Source organism: Sphaerodactylus townsendi, linkage group LG07, assembly GCF_021028975.2.
Source record: "Sphaerodactylus townsendi isolate TG3544 linkage group LG07, MPM_Stown_v2.3, whole genome shotgun sequence".
Taxonomy (NCBI): Eukaryota; Metazoa; Chordata; class Lepidosauria; order Squamata; family Sphaerodactylidae; genus Sphaerodactylus; species Sphaerodactylus townsendi.
Window position 1 is genome coordinate 17,926,731 of NC_059431.1, and position 25,960 is coordinate 17,952,690.

The following is a 25,960-nucleotide window of genomic DNA, read 5'->3' on the forward strand; positions in this document are numbered from 1 at the left end:
AAGAAACAAGGACTATTGCATGCACCCCTAAGGCTGCTTTCAGTTCCGGCTTCCCATATGACAATTAGCTAGCCTTCCTTTTAACTAAAAATGCTCTTTGCCTGTGCACAGAGGCCGGGTTGCTTTTCAAGTTGTGTTTTTTTAATACAGCTGCGGGGGGGGGGGGTTCTGTATCAGCGATGCCAGCCTCCAATATAAACAAACAAGGAATTGATCAGGACAATACAATCAGACATGGTCCCTGGGAGTGAAATAACACGCTCGAGCCCGTAAATTGGCGATCCGGTTGCATGGCATGATTGGCAGGACACGGCACGACAGTCACGCATTGTCATGGGAGGCTGCCCTTGGTCAAGACCACACACGGACTGCCTTAAACTGAATCAGACCCTGGATCTATCAACGTCAGCCTTGTCCATGCAGACTGACAGCTGCCCTGGTTGCATATTCCAGCAACTCCCCCCACCCCCGTCCCGCCCCGCTAAAGTGCACCCTCTGACAGCCAGATTGCATCAGGCACTCTACCCATGTCTGCCGCAAAGCGAGGCAGAGTGTCGCAAAAATGCCGGGTGATTCCTCCCTCTGCCTGGAGAAATTCAGCATGGCCAGGAGCAGGGACCTGCTACATGCGAGGCTGACGCTGGTTTTAGTTTGTCTCCAGGGTCACATTTAATTAGCCCTCCTTTAAAAATGCTCTCCGCTTGTGCACAGAGGTGGGCTGTTTTTCAAGTTGTGTTTTTATATGACTGATGGTGGGCGGGGATACCGTGTCAGGGAAACCAGCATCCAGGTGGAATCTGGAGATGCCCGGAATTACTGCTCCTCTCCAAACTACAGAGAAAAAGGCTGCTTTGGAGGGTGGCCGGTTTCCCCTACTGCAGCATCCATTCTGCGTCTGCACCCACCACTGTGTGAAGAAGAAGAAGAAGAAGAGTTTGGATTTATATCCCCCCTTTCTCTCCTGTAGGAGACTCAAAGGGGCTTACAATCTCCTTGCCCTTCCCCCCTCACAACAAACACCTTGTGAGGTGGGTGGGGCTGAGAGAGCTCCGAAAAGCTGTGACTAGCCCAAGGTCACCCAGCTGGTGTGTGTGGGAGTGCACAGGCTAATCTGAATTCCCCAGACAAGCTTCCACAGCTCAGGCGGCAGAGCGGGGAATCAAACCCGGTTTCTCCAGATTAGAATGCACCTGCTCTTAACCACTACGCCACTGCTGCTCCCCAGACTCAATCCCAAATTCTCAATCCCAAAATCAATCCCACACTGTGTCCAGTGTGTTAACAGACCTCCCTCTGTGATACACCTCTGAAGATGCCTGCCACAGATGCAGGCGAAACGTTAGGAACAAGATCCACCAGGCCACGGCCACACAACCCGGAAAACCCACAACAACCAGTTGAATCCGGCCATGAAAGCCTTCGACAATACATTGTTGTGGTTCAGTTGTTCAAAAGCTTCTCCAAACCCGGTAGGTTGAGGGAGTTTCTGTGATGTTCCATGTTCCATTTATTGAGAAGTTATTGGCTTCATGGAAGTTATTGAGAAGTTATTGGGCTTCATGGAATGTAATCTTTTATCATAAATGTACGTAGAATTGCAGGCTTGAGCAACATTCATACACGCAATCCAAGATCCTTCCTAGTCAGACCATTGGTCCATCCAGCCAAGTGTCATCTACTCTGACAGGACCTCAAGCAAGATTGCTGCCAGAGGTTCTTATGTCTAGAGGTGCAGCATCTGAACTTCCTGCAAGCAAAGTACCGTACATGATCCTTGTGAATGTGATGGCCCAGTGCAAGCTGTTGCAAACGTATATAGCATGAAAAGACTGATGGTTTCATCCATTTTCCTGTTGGGGGAAAAAGCTGCGAAATGTTTGGGGAAAACTTCAAAGCCTTGAACATGCCTTTGTGCTTCCAAATCCAAACTGATCCAACCCAGCAGTAGACAAAGAATGAACGGCTACACACATATTTATACAAGTTCACTTTAATAAAAACATTCAGATTTGTAAGAACACATATTTTCTCGCATCACTTAAAAAGATTAAAATGGGAGGTCTTTTATGTACACACCATCATCTTTTAAACAAAATGCTTATGCATTTTACAGATCTGAGACATGTAAATGGAACATAGTTTTCCGCCTGCATCTTGAAAGTGCTGTCACTGCCGCCGTATTAGAAGGATCTGAAATGTATGGTCAGTTTATCTTTTAAGGAGACAAGCAGAGGTTTCTACGTACTTACTAAAAAGAAACAGTTGTAAACCTTTCCACATTCAATAATAATAAAGAAATGTATGAACTTGATACACCTAAAGAAAAGATGCGTTTTTTACACTTGGCTTTGCGGGAGGAGGAAGAGCGTGAAATTGTATTGTGAATATTTAAACATCATAAAATGGCGTACGCTGAAATTCTGGAAATGTAAACAATTCACGAGTACCCAGCTTGCTGGGCGCAAAGTGTAGATGACCGGGGGAGGCATTGGCAAACCACCCCGTAAACAAAGTCTGCCTAGTAAACTTTGTGATGTGGTCCCCTCATGGGTCAGTGATGACCCAGTGGGATCTACCTTTATCTTTAAACCATTTATATGTCCCAGCACAAAATTAAGTGAAAGTATACAACACATTAAAAACCCTACAAACATACACTTAAAAAAAAACTATTAAAACATAGTGAAATACATTGATGCCAAATGTGAACTACCACCATGCTCCCATTTTATATTTTGAAATCTCCCGAAGAGCAAGGAAGTTTTGTGCTCGGCTTCCCGTGTGGATCCTATTTTGGTGCAAGATGCATGTAAAGTTTGCGCGCACAATCACACATGAAGAGCCCACACCAGTCTTTCAAACAGAGAAGCTAAACATTCTCAAAGTGTGGCCTGCAATATCTCACCTATGGAAATAATACAAAGTATTAAAACTGATGAATTTGCCCATAGCAAGTTAGTCATGATGATTTAGCAAGTAGAATCAATGCATCTCCAAGAAACTATCCTCCCTTCAATTTTTCAAGCAGCTGTCGAGAACAGAGAGAGATGCTACAGTTTGTGTGTCTAGGAACATGATAGCTATGTTTAAATATCTGAAGGGATGCCTTGTCAAAGAGGGAGTGAGCTTGTTTTCTGCTGCCTCAGAGACTAAACCTTTGGCACTCCAGATGTTATGGACTACAATTCCCATCGGCCCCTGCCAGCATGGCCAACCCTAACCCAATTGGCCATGATGGCAGGAGCTGATGAGAATTGTAGTCCATAACATCTGGAGCGCCAAAGGTTCGCCACCACGGGACTAGGACATGGAGTAATGGATTCAAGGTGCTGGAAAAGACATTCCACCTAAACATTAGGAAGAACTTCCTGACTGTCAGGGCTGTTCGACAGTGGAATTCATTGCCTTGGAAAGTGGTGGAGTCTCCTCCTTCAGAGGTTTTTAAACAGAGGCTGGATGGTCATATATCTAGGAGTGCTTTGATTGTGTGTTCCTGCATAGCAGGTGGCTGGACTTGATGGCCTCCGGAGCCTTTTGGTTTTTTCCAAACTCTAAGATTCTACAAGACAGTGATAGGCTAGAGGAGAAGCTGAAGGACAATAGCTTCATACACACAATCCAAGAACGGCCGCATCCCATGCAACCACCACTCGCTTCAGTGGGTAGTTTCAGATGGATCGCCACGTTTCGTCTGCAGTAGTAGAACAAACTTTGACTCTAGTAGTACATTAAAAGACCAACGTTTTCCAAGGTGTAAGTTTTTGTGGGGAGGAAAGGCAGCATGGGATAAGTCTATCTACATTGATTTTGGAAGTTAAGCCGGGCTATTTTAGGGAGACCTCCAAAGAAGACCTCGGTTAGGAGAAGGCGAATAGTTAAAACCACCTCTGCATCTCACTTGCCTTGAGAGCCCCATGCTGGGGTTGCTTATCAGTCAGCTGCACGTTATACATACAGAAGTTTTTTTTGCGAGTCAAAACTCACTTCCTTAGACACATGTGACACTGGAACACTTTTGTTGGTCTTTAATGCACTACTGCACTCTGTTTCGCTTCAGTGGGGTTTTCCTTCCAGAATCCTGTTCAGAGCCCCCCCAAATAAATGTTCATGGCAAAAAGAGCACAGCACTTCCTGCGACTGGATTCAGTTTTCCTATAAAGGCACTAATCAGATTAAACATTTTTTTTTAATCTAGATTTTTTTCCTCCATCCAGATTCCTCAAGAGAGCTGTTGAGCATTTGTCACGGCCACTGCAGTGGCATATAACGTGCAAGCAACAAGTCCAATCTGGGAGGAGGTGAAAGACACTTGGCAGTAGAAGGGCAGGTATGCTGGGGGCCAGCTGCCCCTAATCTCTTTGGCGGTGAAACCCAGAAGGTTGCCATGGAGCTGCACTGGTGTCTAATTCATTGGAGAAGCAGTGGCTTAGGAGGTTAAGAACTTGTGTATCTAATCTGGAGGAACCGGGTTTGATTTCCAGCTCTGCCGCCTGAGCTGTGGAGGCCTATCTGGGGAATTCAGATTGGCCTGTGCACTCCCACACACGCCAGCTGGGTGACCTTGGGTTAGTCACAGTTCTTCGGAGCTCTCTCAGCCCCACCCACCTCACAGGGTGTTTGTTGTGAGGGGGGAAGGGCAAGGAGATTGTAACCCCCTTTGAGTCTCCTGCAGGAGAGAAAGGGGGGATATAAATCCAAACTCTTCTTCTTCTTCTTCTAATTGGATGCTGGCCCAGGGGTGGGGTGGGGGACAGAATTGTTGCATTGTGGTTATATTATTGTGGAGGACAGCATTCCCAGGGGCGAAGTTGCTGTTAGTCGGCTTCTACTCCAGTTTCAAAGGCAAGTCAAATGCAGCACATGACTCCAATTCCAACCCTTTCAGGTGGCACAAGTCCATTTAGTCCTATGGAGGGCTTTTTGGTGATGGGTTTGGGTTTTTTGTCCCTGCACTGCCAGAAAGTCCTCTGGAAGTGGTAGGACGGCAGGGGCACCATCCCTGGCCGCCTCCATCTGTGAATTGGGCCGCCTGTACATTATGCCCCTGTTGCTTGCAATGTAAAACTGCACAGGTAACTTCACAGAAAAAAAAATCTTTGGTTCTTTGAAATCGTTTTTACTGCAGAATAAATTGCTGGGACTAAGTGGCACACACATTTGTTCTGCTTCTCAGCTACTCATCTGTGGTGTTGACCCAGAAAAACAGCCGGCTGAACATTTATTTCATCATCATCATCATCATAAAAGAAGAGTTAAAGTTCTAAGGAACTGTTGCTTTAAAAAAAAAAAAAGACCCAGTCCTTTAAAAACATAAGTTCTGGAGCCTCTTGATCATTTATATCTTCCAACTTCACTTGAAACAAGTATTTATAAAAGGATGAACATCTTAACGAAAGAACTACTTGGTTCTTCAGTTTGTCAGTGATTCCCAGCCAAGCAGTTTGTAAAAACTATACAGAGTATGGTCTTTAGAACTGTACATAATTTTTTTAAAAAAGGAGAAGGATCCTGAGTCTTTCATAAAAAAATAAAAACTTTGTGTAATGTCTTTTTTAGAGACCCATCAACTGGCTTCTTCAGCGTGTCTGATTTCTGCCAAATTGTTACTAAGCACCGCACTTAACGACGCTTGCCTTTTAGTTAATTGTTCTCTATTCAGATAGCCATCAGGTCAAGAGCAGTCGCTGGCAGCGCAGAAGCCAGAAGCATATTGCCGGTTCTGAGATTCTCTATTGGAAGACGCTTGGCCGCCTCTTCCACTGTTCTTCTTCCGCCTTGTACTTCTTGCGATTCTTCTGTATCTTTAAAAAGAGAAAAAAACAAGCAAGACGTTAAATTAAGGGAAGAAACTGATACACTTCTCAAGAACAGATTACGTGTGCCGTGCTCTGAACCCTCAGTGCACTCAGCAACCATAAAGAAGAAGAAGAAGAGTTTGGATTTATATCCCTCCTTTCTCTCCTGTAGGAGACTCAAAGGGGCTTACAATCTCCTTTCCCTGCCCCCCTCACAACAAACACCCTGTGAGGTAGGTGGGGCTGAGAGAGCTCAGAAGAACTGTGACTAGCCCCAGGTCACCCAGCTGGCATGTGTGGGAGGCTGAAGGACTAATCTGAATCTCCCAGACAAGTTTCTCTGAGAGCTCACCAGGCAGAGCTGGGAATCAAACCCGGTTTCTCCAGATTAGATGCACGAGTTCTTAACCTCCTACGCCACTGCTGCTCCTGGTACCACAACTATTTTATATATTTATTTATTTATATATATTTATTTAAAAATTTATTATTATGTCTTTCTACTCTTATGGAGGACCTCACAAGACCTACAAAGAGTACACATACAAATGGAATACCAATAAATGAAATACACATAAAAACCTCTTTAATTTAAAATCAGTAATTTAAAGCTGCCAGTAGGCAGAACTGAAATGAATACAACGTTATTATATTTTCATACAGTGCAAAAAAGATAGGATTCTGCCCAGAGGGGATTACAGTATAAATTTCCATGGGAGGGAGAAATAGGAGAAAAGTAAAATCAGATGGTTTAGAGGTACATATGTCAGTCTAGCACAGTTGAGACCCAGGTTGAAACTCCCAAGTTGACTGGTTACCTTATCACTTTCTGAAGGCCAGATTGTCATGGACGTTGGGGCTGAGTGCAATCTGAGGCTGCTAGGGCATGGCCACATTTCCAAAACAGCCAGAGATAGTGGCTTGCTGGGGGAGAGCATTTGCAGCAGTACCTGGAAAAAAACAGACCAAGCCGTTGTGATGTCTTTGCTAACCAACAGCATCATGCATAAACCAAAACAGTCACAAGACACAAGTGAGACAAATAATCAATAACAACTGGTGGCAAAGTACAAGTGCTTAATGACAGTGACAGTTTTGACTTTTTTTTTTTAAATATTTTTTATTGATATTTCCAGGAATTCATTGCCAGACTATGAATGTGCAGTCATTTACATACATCCTCCAGATCTTTTTTCTCTTTTTTTCTCTCCTCCCTCTCTCTTCCTTTTTTTCTTTTCTTTTTCTTTTAGATGCGCAGTAGCAGGTCCATTCTCTTCAACCTTCTTGGTCCATTTTTCTTCAGTAATTCCAATTCTCAAAGAAATAGCCAGTCTTTGAAATCCATCCAAATCTCCTTCCATGTCCTTTTGAGCTAAGTGCCAGATTTGATTTTTTTATATTGTAAAGCCTAGTAATTTCTGAATTAGAGTTTCCGTCTCATGGTTCTAAACCATTTCCCGTACTGTCCAGATTTTTTCGAGGTCCCTTCCAACCTGAATGCCATTACTGCATGGGCCGCTCTGACTCAGCGAATCCAGAAAAGTTTTCTTTTTCTTTGTTCTACTAGAATATGGATCTATCTATACCCATGTAAGAGTAAATCATATATTTCTTCATTCTTATTTTTACCTTGCCATATTTTTCTATGCATTTCATCATGCATTTTTCCTATACACACATTTTACTTCTGCACATTCTAGCCATTTCATGGATATATATATTTGGCATTTTTATCTCCACAAATAAATATCTCGACCTGAGTTCAATTATCATTGGCATGGTGCTAACTAGTTTCCATGTGTTCTAAGTACCATTTTAAATATTAATTTCTTTTCTAGTTCTGCATATTCATCTCATTTTATTTTATTTTATAATAGTCTATAAACCTTTTAATAAGCCCCATGTCTTTCATATTATTATATATCTTGTTGCCATTTTTTCCCACATGATTCTTATCACAAATCCCTTGACCTTCTATCATTTTGTTGGTAAGACACTATAAGATTTGGTCCTTTCTTTTCCTCATATATTTCTATAGAATCTTTTTATTATGAGCATTCTCTTCTCTTTCTCCTGTGAGCAGTTTCTTTTGTCTTCTTTTCCAGATTCCTTCTAATAATAACCAGTTTTCTTTACCTCCTTTCTCTAAAAAATCTAGAAACTGCACACCTCCTCCTCTTTCATTGTACAGCTAAAAGTGCTACCTTATTTTCTCCTGTGTCTCATATGCAGATCCCAGGCTGCTTAGAGCCCTTCCTTCCTGTCCAACCATGCTCACTAGTGGTAGCCACATCCAGCAACCCTGGGTAATCCATTTTCCCTTCCATTCTCTCCCAGATTTCTCATTGATACTCTTTTTAGGGGCCTTTTAATTTCTGACTTTCTATTTCTGAACAACTTGAATATATTCCAAAGTCACCAGTGTTCAAACTCTGATTTCTATTTTTCAACTCAATCCATCTGCCTTTCTTTTATCTATCTGAATCTTCATCGGGGACTTTTTATTCTGAAATGCCCAGGAGTATCTTTGTATTTTCTGAAAGCCCCCAGCCCATGAGTTTTTGAGACATATAGACCATTTCATTCATCACTCTTGGGTTCTTCTTGGATTAAATGCCCATAGTTTGAATTTCTTTTGTCTCATTCTTCAATGGAGTTTTTTAACTTCTTAATCTCTAAAAGCAAAGTACCTAACAGACAGTAAAGAGTTTTGGCATTATACACATTTATGATGCTAATTATTTTCTTAGAAATAGATAGATTCTTCTCTCAGCCTACTCCTTTAAATTGCCTATGTTATTTTTCTCTATAATACTTCGCATTTATATTTTAAAGATTCTGTTCTTTCTTTGTTTACAAATGCTACACCCAAACATTTAATCGACCTCTTCTCCACTTCCTTCCCTAGTAGTTTTTTTTAGATATTGGTCTTCCCAGCATTTCAGTTTTCTCCATATAATAACCACCAAACTAGAAATTGCTTTTTTAGAAAGTCCTCTGAATACTACTTTTACTCTTTTAATTTTTTTAAAGTTTCTTCAGGAGTAGATGTTATTAGTAGTTAAATTCATTCAGCAAATAAATTTCGAGCCTTATTTCTTCTTTATTGATTTTATAAACTCAGATCCTAAGCTGTGTGAGCTTTTGAATTTTGACAGTCCAACATAGACATTCCATATTCCATTGCTACTACTTAATAATGATGGAGAAAGTGTTTAACCTTGTTTCACAATTCCTTCTATCTCATTTTTTTTTCCAATTTTATCCATTATTTACTGGCACCCATTGCTTTATTGTTTTTGCATACCTTTTATTATCGTTATACATCCTTTCTCCAAACCTTCCGCCTGTTCCATTATTTGAGAAATAAAGAGTGTATAATAAAATGTGTCAAATGCTTTCTAGATGATCACACTTTATCATGGGATTATGTAGATGTGGATCTTTTCCATGTTCCATCACTATTATTCAAATACATTTCTTAAGTGATAGCTAATATCTCTCTCATCTTTCAAATGAATCCGCATTGACCTTTAGACCCAATTATTTTTGGCACATTGCCTGATTATTGTATTCGACAATAATGAGTAAAGATTGGAGGTCCTGGGTCGGGACAACTGAGAGGGTCTACATGATCCAACCTGCCCTGGATTGTCTCCACGGTTTTAACATAGCATTTATTTCTGTTTCTTCTCTAAGTTTCTATATTTTCTGTCCCTTTAAGATCTTATGAGACAACCTTTGTAATTCAGGTAACATAATATTTCAAATATACTCTTTGTAATACTCATGTAAATCCATCCAAACCAGCATCTTATTGACTTTGAGTTATTTGCTTACTAAGCCTATTTCTTCTAGTATTCTATCTTCCTCCATACTTCTGTTTCTTCCTCCCAGTTAGATCTTTTATATGTATTTCTTCTATCCTTTCTGTATCTATCCTTTTAAATACCTTTTGATAGAACCAGCAAAACCTTGGTCTCGATTCTTCATATTTCCTGTCATTCTTTCTTATTATTTTTCATTTTCATGCTATTGATTGAACTCTTTGTTTTTCTATGCTTCTTTCAACAATTGGCACAGCTGTTCTCATTGACTCATAACATTGGTTCTTTGAAATTGATTTTTGACCCATGTGTCTTTTTTCCATAACTCTGACTGATCTAATTCTTCCAGTTGTTAAGTGAGTGAAGCTGACCGATTATAGTCTGTTATATTATTTCTATTCTGTAGTTTATCTCTGCAGTCTTTGATTTTTTCCACTAATTGATGTCTTTCCTTATTTAATCCCGTGAGAGGGCAGGCACAGGGCAGCTGGGCCCAGCCCCGGACAACTGTTAATACCAGTATAAAACGCTTTGATTCTAGTGTCTGTGAGCAAGACTATCCTGTGTTGAAAACCATAACAACCTGAATGGGACAAAGCTTGGAAACAACTCTTCAATCTTTTCTTGATCTTCCACAATTTCTGCTCTGCTGACCAAGAAGGCCTTTGTTGACAACATCAATAATTCAGTGGGTACTATCCCCCTGCTCTGGTTTGCTAACGACAGCATGTTCTTCAGGCCCAAGGAGCTGTTCGTCAATACAAAAGGTTCTTGCACCGGGATGAGACACTGGGATGAGACACTGGGATGAGACACTATCTTTTGTAACGAATACTTTCGGTTTTCTGGAATTTTCATAGTTATTAGAAGTTTATTCATTTAGATTTGATCACATAAGAACACTCCATACGGAACTCAAAGAATTTCTGCATTTACATATAATTTACATCCATTACATCCATATAATTATTAGCCAAAGACCATCTACGCATTGCCACAATCATAATCCATCCAAGAAACTTTTAGCCTAAAAAGTTTAAGATACTAAATACATAAACACATAATAAGATCTGGGTCTGGCTGCAACACTGCTTTTAAGATAGGTGGTTCAGTTAACTATTACTAATTTTAACAACATACCAGTATAAATCAGTAAAAACATTAAACCTGAAAATTAAAAAATAATAGTTAAATAAATATGACATAGAATCTGATTATTTGTAGCAAAATGGGGTCTATAAGAACCAGCCATCACTCTTAGCTTTTATAAATACAATTATACAATTATAATTTACTAAAATTAATAACATTTGATCCTTCAGAAACATTTAGGCCAAGAAATGTTAAAGTTGCCAGAACCTAGCATGGAATCCTATTATGCATAACAAAAATGGGTACACGTAGACCAGCCATGTTACAGCTTAGCTTTTAAAATAGGAACTTCAGTTAAAATTTCTCTAACATTCCCTGCTAAAAACAAAAGAGTGGCTACTTTGGTCGTAACCCCGGCAAACATTTACGATCGGAAAAAATTAAGTAGCACTGACCCGTAAACGGGAAGGCAGATGGAAAGAGGACATGGATGCCGGCACTGTGCAGGTCGAACATAATCCCAAAGTAAAGTGCAATGCTCCCAAATATGGAGAAAGCGTTAACGAACGTCCAGTAAGAGGTATCCAGTCCCATCTACAAACAAAACAGGTAGCCATTGGTAAGGGGATCAAGACCAGATGGAGAAAACTCTGGTAGAAACTGAAGCAAAGACTCAAAAGATTAAAAGGAGAGCAAGAAGAACATCTTTGAAGAGGGGAGGGTGGCAACTAACTGTGGGATCAAAACAAGATCTGATGAGGTAGCTGATCCAATTGAAACCATTTTGATTGACTCCAATTAAATCGGCCAGCAGATTTAAAATATATATCTTTGGAAAACATACTTTTATTTTGTAAGCCACCTTGACCTTGAATATGGCTATTAAAAGAGAGAGTATAAATACTGGTAATAGATTATAAATATAAATAGATTATAAATAAAATACTGAAAAACTGCAAATGGCAAGTGCTAGCTGAAAATGAGCTTCCTCTCCTGTGCGGACAGGGAATGCTTCTTGCCAGAAGATTCCTGTTGCAACCATTGCATGCAAATTCCAAAAGCACAGAATAATATAATATACAACATAATATTTATTTATTAAACTAGTGACATCTCATATGCAAGTGTGTGTGGATTGAATTAGATAGACCGATCAATTAAGAATTCTTCAACCACACACCAAACACTTTGGGGGTGGAGGGGGGTTCCTTAGTAGCCAAACAATGATGTCAAAAGGTGCAGAGAGCCTTCTGCTAGGAGGCCTAGACATTATGGGCCCCTCCTCTGCACTCCTTCAGCATACCACTGTTCCTCCTCTTTCCCTGACTTAGAAGAAGTGGTGTTTGGATTTATACTCTCCTTTCTCTCCTGTAAGGAGACTCGAGGTGGCTTACAGGCTCCTTTCCCTTCCTCTCCCCACAACAGACACCTTGTGAGGTAAGTGGGACAGAGAGAGTTCCGAAGAACTGTGACTAGCCCAAGGTCATCCAGCAGGAATGTAGGAGTGCGGAAACAAATCCGGTTCACCAGATAAGCCTCTGCCACTCAGGTGGAGAAGTGGGGAATCAAACCTGGTTCTCCAGATTAGAATCCACCTAGTTTCTCTTTAAACGACATACGAAGGCTGAAGCTTTCAGAGGACCAATTGTAGATAGTGAGCTTGTAATTTTGCGGAGGGGTTTGAGTAATGACAGACAAGGGCTTTTAAAGTCCGTTAAGCAGCACTAGCAAACTACGTCAACAAGTTGGGACAATCTCATTGCTCCGCCCCCTGTCAGCAGGTTGTGCTTCAAAGACAGTACTTGACAGAATGAAGGGAAAGCCCCTTGCCTGAAAATTGACTGCGAAGATGAGAGAAGAGGCTGTTGTAACGGCAAAGGACTGGTAATCCGAGGGGGCTTCTCCGTCTTGCCCCATGGTTTGTAGGTAAGCGCCGTAGGGGATGAAGAAAATAATGAGGGACGTTATGACACCGTGTATGAGGCTTATGCAGAACTTCTTGTAGTTGAAGAGCAAGTCTTTCTGTCCCGACAAGTACAAGGAGGGGAACCGCAGGCTCAGTTTGTCGCTCACATCCTTAAAAGAACAATTACAACAACGTTAAACAGCGGTTTTGTCAAGCGAAGTACTGCAGAATCCGATTCATCTCCCCCAACTGTGCCCCCACAATGTTTACATGGAAAAGAATTCAGGCAGAACAGAAAAGTGTGCATCAGTGGTGGGATCCAAAAATTTTAGTAACAGGTTCCCATGGTGGTGGGATTCAAACTGTAGCGTAGCGCCAATGGGGCTGGGCGGGGCACGACGGGGGCGTAATCGGGCATTCCGGGGGTGGGGCATTGCTGGGCTAGCCAGTGGTAAGGATCGCAGCCGCTGCACAGTGCTTAGTCTTGAGAAATGAATGCATGCAGATGCAATGCCTAAAGTGCACCTCCTGCTAGACTGCTTCAAGTTATGCACGCTACTGCTGAGGAGCGGAGGAGGGTCGTAACTAAGGCAAAAATCACGTGGCAAAATCACCAATTAGTAACCCCCTCTCGGCACACACAAATAATTAGTAACCTACTCTCGGGAACCTGTGAGAACCTGCTGGATCCCACCTCTGGTGTGCATTCTGTGGGCAAAAGAGAGAGTTTGTGCACCATTTATTTACAGACATAAATATCTGCAGGCACATTAAAGAACAGGAAGTGACTATGGACACGTTTCTTTGCTTTGCGTAGTGGAAGGATACACATCTGTCAAATGGGACTGAAAAAAATTCCCAGCTGGATCACAATCCAGTTGGTTGTAGCATGTCAAAACACAGGCTAACATTTCCTGCCTTGTGGGACACAAACTCCAATTTCCCAAGGCACCACACTGGGACATCAAGGCAAATTGGAGCTTTTATATAAACTAGGACATCAATCAAACTCTGGACGCAAGAAGAGGAGGGAGATGGAAGATGCCAAGGGACCACCAAAAAAAAGTGTGTTTGTGTCCCAAATAGAAATCTTTAGAAATCAGAGTTAAAACCATTCATGAACTTGTTTAATTGAAATACAATGACAAACCAGTTAACATGTTATCATTATTGTTGTGGTAGTCTCTGCAAAAGAAAACAACCGAGCGAATTAACATATAGTCATCTGCCATACTGTACTTGTATGGGTTACCTAGAATCACGTAGGCACTTCCTATGTTAGCACAAGCAGGTTCAACAGAAATATGACACTAATGTGTGAAGTGTGAAGTGCCCGTATCATCCTGTTGCCATGCAAACATACTGCACAAACTGACCATGAGGAAGGGACTTTCTATCAGAACGGAACCCCACCTTCCAGGTCAGTAATTCAGGAACAGTCTTTCTATGGCATCTACAACCCTAAATAGTTGTTAAAATGATCAGTCAGTATGACATATGGTGTACCTGATCAAGCAAACCGACGAGAAGGACCGGAAGGCTGGAATATAATACATTGTAGAGTGTGATAAACCAGTCTTCATAGGCTGTCTGCAACAAAACCGAGAAAAAAAAATCAGCTATATCCTCTCCATCCAAGTAAGGGGGGTGGTAGGTGAAGAGAATTCACATATTATCAACAGTAAAGTATTAGGAAAATCAAGTGGAAGAATGCAGCTTCTGTGATAAGAACATAAGAACATAAGAACTAGCCTGCTGGATCAGACCAGAGTCCATCTAGTCCAGCTCTCTACTACTCGCAGTGGCCCACCAGGTGCCTTTGGGAGCTCACCTGCAGAATGTGAAAGCAATGGCCTTCTGCTGCTGCTGCTCCCGAGCACCTGGTCTGCTAAGGCATTTGCAACCTCAGATCAAGGAGGATCAAGATTGGTAGCCATAGATCGACTCCTTTTCCATAAATCTGTCCAAGCCCTTTTTAAAGCTATCCAGGTTAGTGGCCATCACCACCTCCTGTGGGAGCATATTCCAAACACCAATCACATGGTACAAAGATTAGAAATCCTAGATTTATGAGTGAAAGGATTTTCTTGAAAATACTTGGACTGAAGCTCTCATTCAATCTAATTTAACTTTTGTATCCTTTCCTCCAACTCTTCTTCCGAAGAGCTCAAAGCAGCATTGATGGCTCTCCCACCATTACTCTGTCAGGCAGGCTAGAACTGTAAGCAGGCAGACTCCTCCTTCCACTAAGGCAGTGGTGGCGAACCTTTGGCACTCCAGATGTTATGAACTACAATTCCCATCAGCCCCTGCCAGCATGGCCAATTGTAGTTCATAACATCTGGAGTGCCAAAGGTTTGCCACCATGGCACCAAGGGGATGGCATGAAGGAATGGGGGCCAAAGATTGGCATCAGAGCAAGATGCTGCTCTTTACAAAGCCGATGCCTCTCAGAGAGTTTTGGGATCCTTCTTGTGGGTCAAGCCTAGGCAGGAAGGCGGTTCCACTGGCTCTAAGGGGTACCTGGATGGACAATGAGGCTAGCTCCAGGGTCTGCAACCTGCGGCTCTCCAGATGTTTATGAACTACAATTCCCATCAACCCCCGTCAGCATGCTGGCAGGGGCTGATGGGAATAGTAGTTCATAAACATCTGGAGAGCCGCAGGTTGCAGACCCCTGGCTAATCCCCACAGTATCACCTTAAGGTGATTCAATCAGTGTTCCGAGCAGACCGCTATTTACTCTATCTGCATCCATCCCAGCAATCAATCTGCATTCAAGAGAATAGCCCAGGCATTCTGTTGGGTCTTGGTGACTCACCAGTGTCTCTCTCCTATCTTTTTGTTGGAACCCCAGAAAGAAAAATCAGCAATTTGTCCTTAGCTTACCTCATACTGCCTTAGGTCCCAATTTGGGGTATACATTTTTAATCCTTCAGCCATTCCTAATTGTGTGTTCTGGATCTGGATACCCACCCCCATATGCTTGTGGGGTCTTCCTTTTGCTCCTGGACAAGTTGGTTGTTTTCAGCACTGCTTTTCCTGGACATCCCTTAAAGACATCCCTAAAAGACTTGTTTTCTGCTGCCTTGGAGACTAGGGCACAAAGTAATGGATTCAAGGTGCAGGAAAGGAGATTCCACCTAAACATTAGGAAGAACTTTCTGACCGTCAGGGCTGTTCGACAGTGGAATTCACTGCCTCGGAGAGTGGTGGAGTCTCCTTCTTTGGAGGTTTTTAAACAGAGGCTGGATGAACATCTGTCGGAAATGCTTTGATTGTGTGTTCCTGCATGGCAGGGGGTTGGACTTGATGGCCCATGTGGTCTCTTCCAACTCTATGACTCTATGACTCATAACCATCACTCATACCTGGAAGCCTATGCAACTTCCGCCTTTTTCTCTTAGTTAGTTCTTGTATGCCGTGTGTGTGTGTATGTTTTTTGGTTGAAATATATATCTCTCTGTGACGGTTTATATACCATCCACAGCCAGCCAGTCTCCCAGACTGAGATAGATGTCGCCATAGATCACATCCGTTGAGATTAGTTCCATCTACATCTCTCTGTTTGGAGCACTGCACACACCCCCTCCCCGTCTTTTCTTTCCCACTGCAATAAACAGAGAGTGGTTGGGAGACAGATGAATTATTTTGTACTATAATGTTTTAACTAGAGTACTTGTATTGGGTTTTGATTCTGATTGCAAGGAGCTCTGAGCCCGATTTGGGCCAGAACTGAGCAGGGTACAAATTCAATAAGGTAAAATAAATAAAAAAATAAATTATTTAATAATTTTTTTAAATTATTCAACTGCCTGCTTACTTGAGAGTTTTCTCCCAGGACTATCCTGGTATATAGAGGTCATCGATCCCAGCTAACCCTTCTCTTGCTCTGTGACTGCAGCTAATTCCCCCAGCAATGGCGTAGGTGGTTAAGAGCTCGTGTATCTAATCTGGAGGAACTGGGTTTGATTCCCAGCTCTGCCGCCTGAGCTGTGGAGGCTTGTCTGGGGAATTCAGATTAGCCTGTACACTCCCACACACGGCAGCTGGGTGACCTTGAGCTAGTCACAGCTTCTCGGAGCTCTCTCAGCCCCACCTACCTCACAGGGTGTTTGTTGTGAGGAGGGAAGGGCAAGGAGATTGTAAGCCCCTTTGAGTCTCCTGCAGGAGAGAAAGGGGGGATATAAATCCAAACTCTTCTTCTCCTTCTTCAACTAAAGTGGAGACTGCCTACTTGAATAACGAGGATGAGAAAGTGAATGGCCCAAGGTCATTCCATGAGCTCCATGGCTGAGTGAGGGATAAAACCCAGGATACCCACATCTTAGCCCAACTCTTTAACCTAAAGGTCCTCAACATGGTGCCTATGAATGCTAAGGTACCCGCCAATACCTTTTCTGGTGTCCGCCAAGTGTTTCTAGCAAGTGGGTGGGACCAAGTAGGGGTTTTGCCCAGCAAAACTTCTGAATGGCTCTTGCAGATTTGATTGGCGGTGCAGATTTTTAAATAGGGTACTTTGGCAGCAGCTGCCACCCCGACACAAAAATGTTCACTGTGTGACTGAAGTGAAGCTATGACAATCATTTCGTGGCTCTGTGCCTCCTGTGGAAGCCATTTTGTGGCTCCCCACCATGCTGTGTCAGAATTCCAAAGCTGCCCACGGGCTCAACAAGGTTGGGGAGACCTGTTCTAACCACTACACCACATGGTCTTTTTTAAAATCTAAGCTTGGCAGACATTACCAAAAAAGGCAGAACATTCACGAGCCCTCCTCTTACCTGTGCAGAAAAGCCGTTGAAGAAGGAATACCAAAAGTGAACCAGAGTAAATGCAAAGTTCTTGTAGAAAAAATATCGTAGGAACTTGCACATCCGGATGTACGACCATCGGCCATGAACCAGTAACAATCGCTGTAGGTATCTGAACTGGCCGAAAGAGTAGTCACTGGACATGACCGCTTGCATCCCTTCTTGTCCGCTGATTCCGACCCCGATATGAGCAGCTAAGTATTTTTTAAAAATACAATGGAAAGTTAGTTCTTTCTGAAAAGCATTCTAAGGAACACCCACTCAATGAGAACGAAGAAGAGCCTTGTATAAGCACCAGAGGTGGGATCCAGCAGGTTCTCACAGGTTCCCGAGAGTAGGTTACTAATTATTTGTGTGTGCCGAGAGGGGGTGACTAATTGGTGATTTTGCCATGTGATTTTTGCCTCAAGTTACGCCCTTCCTCTGCTCCTCAGCAGTAGCGCGCAGAACTTGAAGCAGTCTAGCAGGAGGTGCACCAGTGTGCGTGGCAGCCTGCTTCAAGCAGCATTCGCGAAGCTTCCCCATCATTAAAGACCGGCGCAGCGGCTGCGTCCTTGCCACAGCCCCGCCCTGGAATGCCCGGCCATGCCCCTGTCGTGCCCCACCCAGCCCCTTTGGCGCTACACCACTGTTTGAATCCCACCACCATGGGAACCTGTTACTAAAATTTTTGGATCCCACCACTGATAAGCACCACCGTATCATTCTTTATTTGGACTATGTGAGGGTGGATGGTTGGTTAGTTAGGCTGTACTGGGTTCCCTCCCACTTTGATATTTCTAATGTGAATGTATATGTGAATGTTGTTCACCGCCCAGAGCCCCCAGGGGATGGGGCGGTTTATAAATCGAAACAATAAATAAATAAATAAATAAATAAGTTTTAGGTAGTGTGTTATTGTATTGTTGTAAATTTTATTGAACTAGTGTTAAGTATAGTTAGATTGTTTAGGTTTAACTTAGTGATATGATACTGTATTTTTAGATTATTCACTAAGTTAGGCTCCTTACACTATGCAGCTGTAAACTGTTGGGGGTCAGTTCTTAGGTCATTGTGTTTTCTGTAGTTTATGCTAAGGAAGGGGCATGTTGCAAGGTTACACAAGTCTATTCTACACAAGACTACAAAACTATACAGAACTCTTCAGTTAGAACAAAGTTCAACACACACATAGAACTCAACTCAGTCTCTGTATCTCTATCACTATCTGAGAACTGAGCATAGCATATACAATGCATACATCCAACAGGATACTCCCCCCCTCCCCCAAGCAACAGCCTCTCACTGGTCTAGAGTTACAGTTGAACTAACCAATCATGTTAACTGTTGCTACTTCTTGCCCCTAAACTGACTGTCTCCGGCCTCTGGGGTTGGCAAATTTCTGCGAACTTGAAGATGACCTTTTTTGTGAACCTTTCTCTCTCTTTTACATATCATGACATTAACTACCGTGTTTGCTTACAATGTTATATTTATTGTTGCTCATCATGTTATGTTTATAATGCTATGTTTATTGTTGTTATAATGCTATCTTTATGATGCTATATTCATTATGTCATGCTTATGATGTTTATGATGCTAAGTTTATTGATCCTGAGTAAGGAGAGCGCGTTATTGAAGCGATGTTTACTGAACGGTTGTTGTAGGCTGATGTTAGGATTACTGGATGTTAGTTGTTGGAAAGTAGTCAGGCACCTACTTCCTGAATCTCTTTTCTTCAGAGAAGGGCGGTATATAAATTTGATGTACAATACAATACTTTCATCATCGTTTTTTCCCTGGTAGAAAAGAGCAAGACTCGAGTCCAGTAGCAACTTAAACCAACAAGATTTCCAGGGTAAAAGCTTTTGAGAGTCAAAACTCCCTTCAAATAGGACTGGCATTTGACAAAGGCAACATATTCCTTGGAAATCCTATTGGTCTTCATGATATATCCAGACTCAAATCTTGCTCTTCTGCTGCTGACCAACATAGCTACACACTTCAAACATTTCTTCCTAGCGTACAGAGCGAGTCTTCAAACCATTTCAGCTGTTTGTGGGGAAATCTCATGCGTTACCTTTGAAGCATTAAACAACCACTTTAAGAACTTGGGGAATTCTGAATTTTAATTCAGAAAAAAAATTCCTCTCCATCACTAAGGCTGATTCCGCATGGGCCAAAAAAAGCGGTGTGAAAATGGTGTGAAAACAGTATAAACCCTTTTACACTGTTTTAAACCCTTTTACACCATTTTCACACCGTTTTCACACTGCTGTTTTTGGCCCATGCGGAATCACCCTGAGTGACCGGGCTGACTGTTGTGCGGGGCCTTTGGATTCTATGCAGGTGCCTTTGTAGCAGGTTCGTCCAAAGGGGGAGGAAAGCCGTTTCCTAGGATTTTGTGACCCAGCCCTATGACTCAGGCCCACAGACGGAAGACCACTGCCCTGCAGAAGCCCAAAATGTCATACTTTGTAAACAAAACAGACTGCTTGGATTTTGTGCTTGCAGAGGTCAATAAATGGGGCAGTGGTTTTTTTGGCTCAGGTGCTACACAGGTGCAGCACGTTAAGACAAACAATTAATCCCCACCCTAGCCTTTTGGGTGGTCAAAGGACCGCCTCCCTTCATCAGCAGAAGATCCGACTGGTCCAGCTCAAAGCTGGCCACATCTGAGTGCAACCCAAATCCCCAGGTTGCTACAGCTCCGCAAGGCGATTGGACAAAACTCACTTTTGATCATGTTGACGTCGTTGGCCCCATCCCCAATAGCCAAAGTGATGGCCTTCTTGTACCTCTTCACCAGGTCTACCACCATGGCCTTCTGCTTGGGAGTCACACGGCAGCAGATGACCGAGCTGCACTCGCACGCAAAATCCACAAAATTCTGCTGCTGTTGCTCCTTGTTTGCTTCTAATTTCCTTTTACTCTGGAGGTGTTTCTGTTTCTCTTCAGGGGTTCTTGGAAATTTCAGTTTCAAGAGCTTCTTTTTCCTCTTTTTCTTCTCCAAGAGGATTTCATTCTGCGTGTGAGAGAGAGAGAGAGAGAGAGACAGAGACAGAGACAGAGAGCGAGAGAGAGTCTATAAAAAGGTCAAGTGTCATCAGTAGAAATCAGCAAAATTGCCCGCAAGAAGCTTGAGTACTTGTCTCTTGTTTTCAGAATTTCCTAAACAGGCATGCAAGTGCTGTCAAGTCACAGCCAACGTATGGCAACATCAGCAAGGGGCTTTCAAGCAGGTACGAAGCAGCGGAGGCCTGGTTATGCCATTGAGTGGTAGGGTAGCTGCAGTTTTCCGGGTAGATACAGGGAGCCGTTACTCCATCGCCTTCACCAGCATGGGCCAATTAGGGTCATGCTGACAGAGGCTGATGGGAATTCGTAGTTCCTGAACTATCTGGAGAAGTCACAAACAGGTTCCTACCCCTGGTGACTTCAGCGAAAGGTTAAGAGCATATGGCAGCATTCTAACCTGGAGAACTAGGTTTCATTCTCCACACCTCCACCTGATTGGCGGAGGCTTATCTGGTGAACCAGATGTGTTTCCGCACTCCTACATTCCTGCTGGGCAACCTTGGGCTAGTCACAGTTCTTTCAGAACTCTCTCAGCCCCGCCTACCTCACAAGGTATCTGTTGTGGGGAGAGGAAGGGAAAGGAGCTTGTAAGCCACCTTGAGACTCTTTACAGGAGAGAAAGGCGGGGTATAAATCCAAAGTCGTCTTCTTCCTCCTCTGCAGATTCTTCCTTGATGGTCTCCCTTCCAAGTATTGACCCTGATTTACTTCTGAGATATAGCATCCCTCCCGGAACTTCCTAAGGACCGATAAACTTATTTGTGGACATGCCTAGATATTAATGAGCTCTATTCAGTTCCACTCACCGATGTATCCTCCAACTACTCACAACCCTTGCTAACCATATTCAGAAAAAGACCTCTACAGTAACAGCTGGGGGGTTGAAAACATAGATGCTGGATGCCAAATGGGAGAGGAACCTGATCCAATAAGCTTCAGAAAATAACCAGGTATCTGCAATGAGCTATACATATCAGCAGGAGGGAAATTTGAAGAAGATACTTTCGTTCAATGCACTGGAAGAAGCAGCTGTGAATGGGCCATAAAATATGGCAAGCTTATGTGTATCCCACAATTCAAGCAAGGACTGTGGAACAAACATGGTCGCTTTGAGATGTTGCAGCGGTGTAGACCTCCCCCAATTTGCTGCACCTGCATTTTTACCAACTATTATTGATTTTGAACTCTCCACTTGCATCAAAACGAAACAACTAGGTCTGCTCTGTACTTACCAGCCAAGAGCCCGTGATAATCAGAGCATGCTTTCTACCCCTCTGCAAGAAGGGTTCGTTGGTTCTCTGAGATGAATTTAGAGTTGATCCAGTTCTGTTCCTCTGGTTTTCTAGTCTTGTTTGTAGAAGGGCACTGGGGACGCAAAGAGAGATCCATCACTTAACTTTTGGAAGTTTAGCCATGGGAGGTTTCCAAGAAAACAATGAGGAGACATAAGGATTTAGCCAGAAGTTGAAAACCTGCAGCTCAAAGAAGATTTTGACAAGTTTTGGGCCTTGCGGGACATGTCTCAATTCCACAGGGCCTGGAAGACAGAGGTATTATGGCAGGCCTATGGTTGAGGGTGGCAACACAATGTTTCCATCTTATCTGTGCCTCCTGCTCCTGCCTCTATTTCTCTTTGCCCTCTTCTCATTTCCTTCCCATTGGCCTTCATTCCCTTTAGTCCAGAATTTTATGGCACTACTGAAGGATTGATAAATTGCAGTGGTTATTAAACTGTTTTCTAGTGAGCCACCCTGAGCCCGCCATTGAAGAAGGGCAGCGTGTAATCAAATAATAAATACATTTAAAAAATAAAACGTTCTGAAGTGGGTCTTTGTGGCATTTGATCCAGAGAATCAGTATTTTCACACAACTGGGGCTTGTAACAGCGTGGTGTAGTGGGCAAGAGCAGGTGGATTCTAATCTGGAGAACCGGGTTTAATTCCCCACTCCTTCACCTGACTGGCATAAGAACATAAGAACATAAGAACATGCCTCCTGGATCAGACCAGAGTCCATCTAGTCCAGCACTTCACTACTCGTAGATGCCTTTGGGAACCCTTAGAATTCCTTGCATCCAGGAACACGACCCATTTTCTGTTTACCTTACGTCTTCTCCATAATAGATCTTAGTTTCATCTGTCAGGAGTTCACAGGAATAGCCAATGTTTTCTGCAGTCTCTGTAACAGAAGAAAACGCTGTGTCACAACTGGTTCCATCATTGCGACTTTTAAAAATACACTCACATTTACACACACATCACACTTAGACCCAGTCAGACAGCAAATAAAGAAAAAGGTACACAAAAGAACATGTTCCATTTTTTCCCAACCCTACTTAAAGAAGATAAGAAACAATTATTCATATGGCTCACCTTTTTTATCACCAGTCAACACCCAGATCTTAATATCTGCCTTTGCCAGTTTGGATATTGTTTCTGGAACCCCGTCCTGCAACTTGTCTTCAATTGCTGTGGCACCTAAAAGCTGCAGATTTAAGAACATGCTTAAGTATGGTAACGTAACTGACCTGAGGTCTCTGCCTTTGTGAGCCATTCAGCACTTCTGGAATGTTGAGAAAAGCTGGTGGCACCACCACAAAATGGCTGCCACAAGGGACAATTAAAAAATGGTCACCATATAAACAGAAAACACTGGGATACTCTAAAGCCAAGCATCCTCTTGTGATGGAGGTAGCCATTTCTGAAGGAGTGCTCCCAAATGTGATACCTCCTGGGGACTTCTTAAACACCTCCTGTTCCAATCAGTGGGAGGGAAGCCAGTATTGGCCCTTATTTTAGGGAAGAGATGCTTTAGTGAACAACTGGGCACCAGAAGATGTCTCAGAAGAGACTGTAGCATTCACAGGTGTTATCTTTGAGTGTTTGTGCAGGAGAAGCAGTGGCATAGTGGTTAAGAGCAGGTGCATTCTAATCTGGAGGAACTGGGTTTGATTCTCTGCTCTGCCGCTTGAGCTGTGCAGGTTTATCTGGGGAATTCAGATTAGCCTGTGCACTCCCACACATGCCAGCTGGGTGACCTTGGGCTAGTCACAGCTTCTCGGAGCTCTCTCAGCCTCACCCACCTCACAGGGTGTTTGTTGTGAGGGGGGAAGGGCAAGGAGATTGTAAGCCCCCTTGAATCTCCTACAGGAGAGAAAGGGGGGATATAAATCCAAACTCTTCAAACTCTTCTTCTTGTCAGAAAAGTTGTCTACAGATAAGTTGTTGGGGAAGAATTGCAGTAGACAGACAATACAGATATATATTGTCCACCCAGACCATTATAAATGCTAAAGGTAGCCTATCTTGAGGGAGCTTTGAAAGATTATTGTAACTCGCTCTACGCGGGCCTTCCCTTGCGCCTGATCCGGAAACTGAAATTGGTCCAACATGCGGCGGCCCGGTTGCTCACAGGGGGTGCCTTTCGTGAACACATCTCCCCTGTGTTGCGCCGCCTGCATTGGTTACCTATCGAATTCCGAATCATGTTCAAGGTGTGGGTGTTGACCTTTAAGGCCTTACTGCCCGGGACCCTCGTACCTTCGGGACCGTGACACCCCATATGTCCTCTGCCTCAGTCTCCTCTAAGCGCATCAGCAGAGGCGAATCTACTGGAGATCCCTGGCCCCTTGATGACGCGGCTGGCCTCCACACGGGCCAGGGCCTTCACAGCCCTGGCACCGGCCTGCTGGAACACCATTACCACCAGTTGTCTGGCCCCAAGTGGGACCTTGGAGGAGTTCTCACAGAGGGCCTGTAAAACCGTAATTATTCCACCGGGCCTTTGGAGAGTCCAGTCACCGATAATGCCCTCGGCCTCACCTAAGCTAGTAGGGTCCCCTAACATCATTGGGACCCCTCCTCATTTTTTGGAAGAGGGTGGTATATGGGTCTCTCAAGGGTCCCTATTGTAGAATGTACCTGTTTTAAGATTTTTATGTTTTTTGTATGATTTTATGTTGTTCACCGCCCTGAGCCCTCCGGGGATAGGGCGGTATAGCAAGTTTAATAAATAATAATAATAATAATAATAATAATAATTAATCTGCCGAATACTGAGCCAGACAATCAGTTCAACACATTCATAATTGCCTGCTCAGACTGGCAGCAGATCTGCAGGGTCCCAGGTCCAGGCTTTTCACATCACTCGCTCCTTGATCTCTTTAACTGGAGATGCTGAGGACTGAACTCGGGGCCTTCTGCATGCAGAGAACTTGCTCTGCCACTAAGCCATGGCCCACCACATGGATGATGGCAAAATTTGCCTTGGCTGTTCCTTCTCTCCAGACTGTGGAAGTGGACAACTCTGGGCCTTTGGAGCACCTAAGCAAGCTGCCATTGTCGGCTGCCTTCAAGGAAGTGGAGGAGAAGAACCCACCAATGCAGCCCACAGATGGACCTCAGCTTATGGTCCCAGGCCAAATTGTACATTACAGTCTCCATAAACTAGCATAAATTTTGGAGTGGTTCATACCGTAGAGAAGGCGCACAGTTGGATATGTCAGTCAGTAGAAAATGCACAGCCAAACAAATGATAGGGAGAATGAAAAAAAGATTGTCCTGTCAAGTTGCAACCAAGGAGCAGCAGTGGTGTAGGAGGTTAAGAGCTCATGTATCTAATCTGGAGGAACCGGGTTTGATTCCCAGCTCTGCCGCCTGAGCTGTGGAGGCTTATCTGGGGAATTCAGATTAGCCTGTACACTCCCATACATGCAAGCTGGGTGACCTTGGGCTAGTCACAGTTCTTCTGAGCTCTCTCAGCCCCACCTACCTCACAGGGTGTATGTTGTGAGGGGGGAAGGGCAAGGAGACTGTCAGCCCCTTTGAGTCTCCTGCAGGAGAGAAAGGGGGGATATAAATCCAAACTCTTCTTCTTCTTCTTCAACTCATGGTGACCCCAAAGCCATGGGCTTTTTTTAATGGCAAGAGATGAACAGAGGTGATTCGCCATTGCAGTCCTCTGCTTTAGCAACTCAAGTCTTCCTTAGTGGTTTCCCACCAACCACTGACCATGGCCAACCATACTTAACTTCAAAGGTCTAGGCCAGGGGTCTTCAAACTACGGCCCTCCAGATGTTCATAGACTACAATTCCCATGAGCCCTACCACTTGGCCATGCTGGCAGGGGTTGATGGGAATTGTAGTCTATGAACATCTGGAGGGCCGTAGTGTGAAGACCCCTGGTCTAGGCTATCATAAAGAACCCCACAGGAGGACTGCAAAGTTCAACGTGGAATTTGATAGTGATTTCGCACACCATTCCCCTGACCCCACAATAGACTCACAATGAGGTTTTTTTCAATTTCTTCATACACTTTATCCAGAGCTTCGTCACGGTTTCTCACAGCGACACTGGCAGCCATGAATTTTTTATTCCATGCCTCATACTCCTCATTGCTAATGTCCTTGTAGGAGAGACACAGTGTCCTCAGGGTTTCACTTGCAAAGATCTGGCAAAGAAAGGAAAAGGACT

At 43.5% G+C, this 25,960-nt stretch overlaps 1 protein-coding gene across 1 annotated transcript in view; it reads right to left on the bottom strand.

Moving 5' to 3' along the window:
• Window positions 1-4,676: 4,676 nt before the first annotated feature.
• Window positions 4,677-25,960, bottom strand: part of ATP8B1 (ATPase phospholipid transporting 8B1) — an 83,267-nt gene continuing 61,983 nt past the window's right edge. Inside the window, exons 18-31 of the mRNA XM_048503017.1 lie at window positions 25,773-25,937; window positions 22,861-22,972; window positions 22,591-22,666; window positions 21,721-21,853; window positions 20,147-20,435; window positions 17,402-17,625; window positions 14,127-14,210; window positions 12,545-12,790; window positions 11,170-11,308; window positions 9,457-9,484; window positions 8,311-8,320; window positions 6,836-6,894; window positions 6,614-6,665; window positions 4,677-5,801 (exon numbers count right to left, since the gene is read on the bottom strand). Coding sequence (XP_048358974.1) covers window positions 5,730-5,801; window positions 6,614-6,665; window positions 6,836-6,894; window positions 8,311-8,320; window positions 9,457-9,484; window positions 11,170-11,308; window positions 12,545-12,790; window positions 14,127-14,210; window positions 17,402-17,625; window positions 20,147-20,435; window positions 21,721-21,853; window positions 22,591-22,666; window positions 22,861-22,972; window positions 25,773-25,937 — 1,689 coding nt within the window. The 3' untranslated portion in view covers window positions 4,677-5,729. The remainder of the gene's footprint in view (window positions 5,802-6,613; window positions 6,666-6,835; window positions 6,895-8,310; window positions 8,321-9,456; window positions 9,485-11,169; window positions 11,309-12,544; window positions 12,791-14,126; window positions 14,211-17,401; window positions 17,626-20,146; window positions 20,436-21,720; window positions 21,854-22,590; window positions 22,667-22,860; window positions 22,973-25,772; window positions 25,938-25,960) is intronic.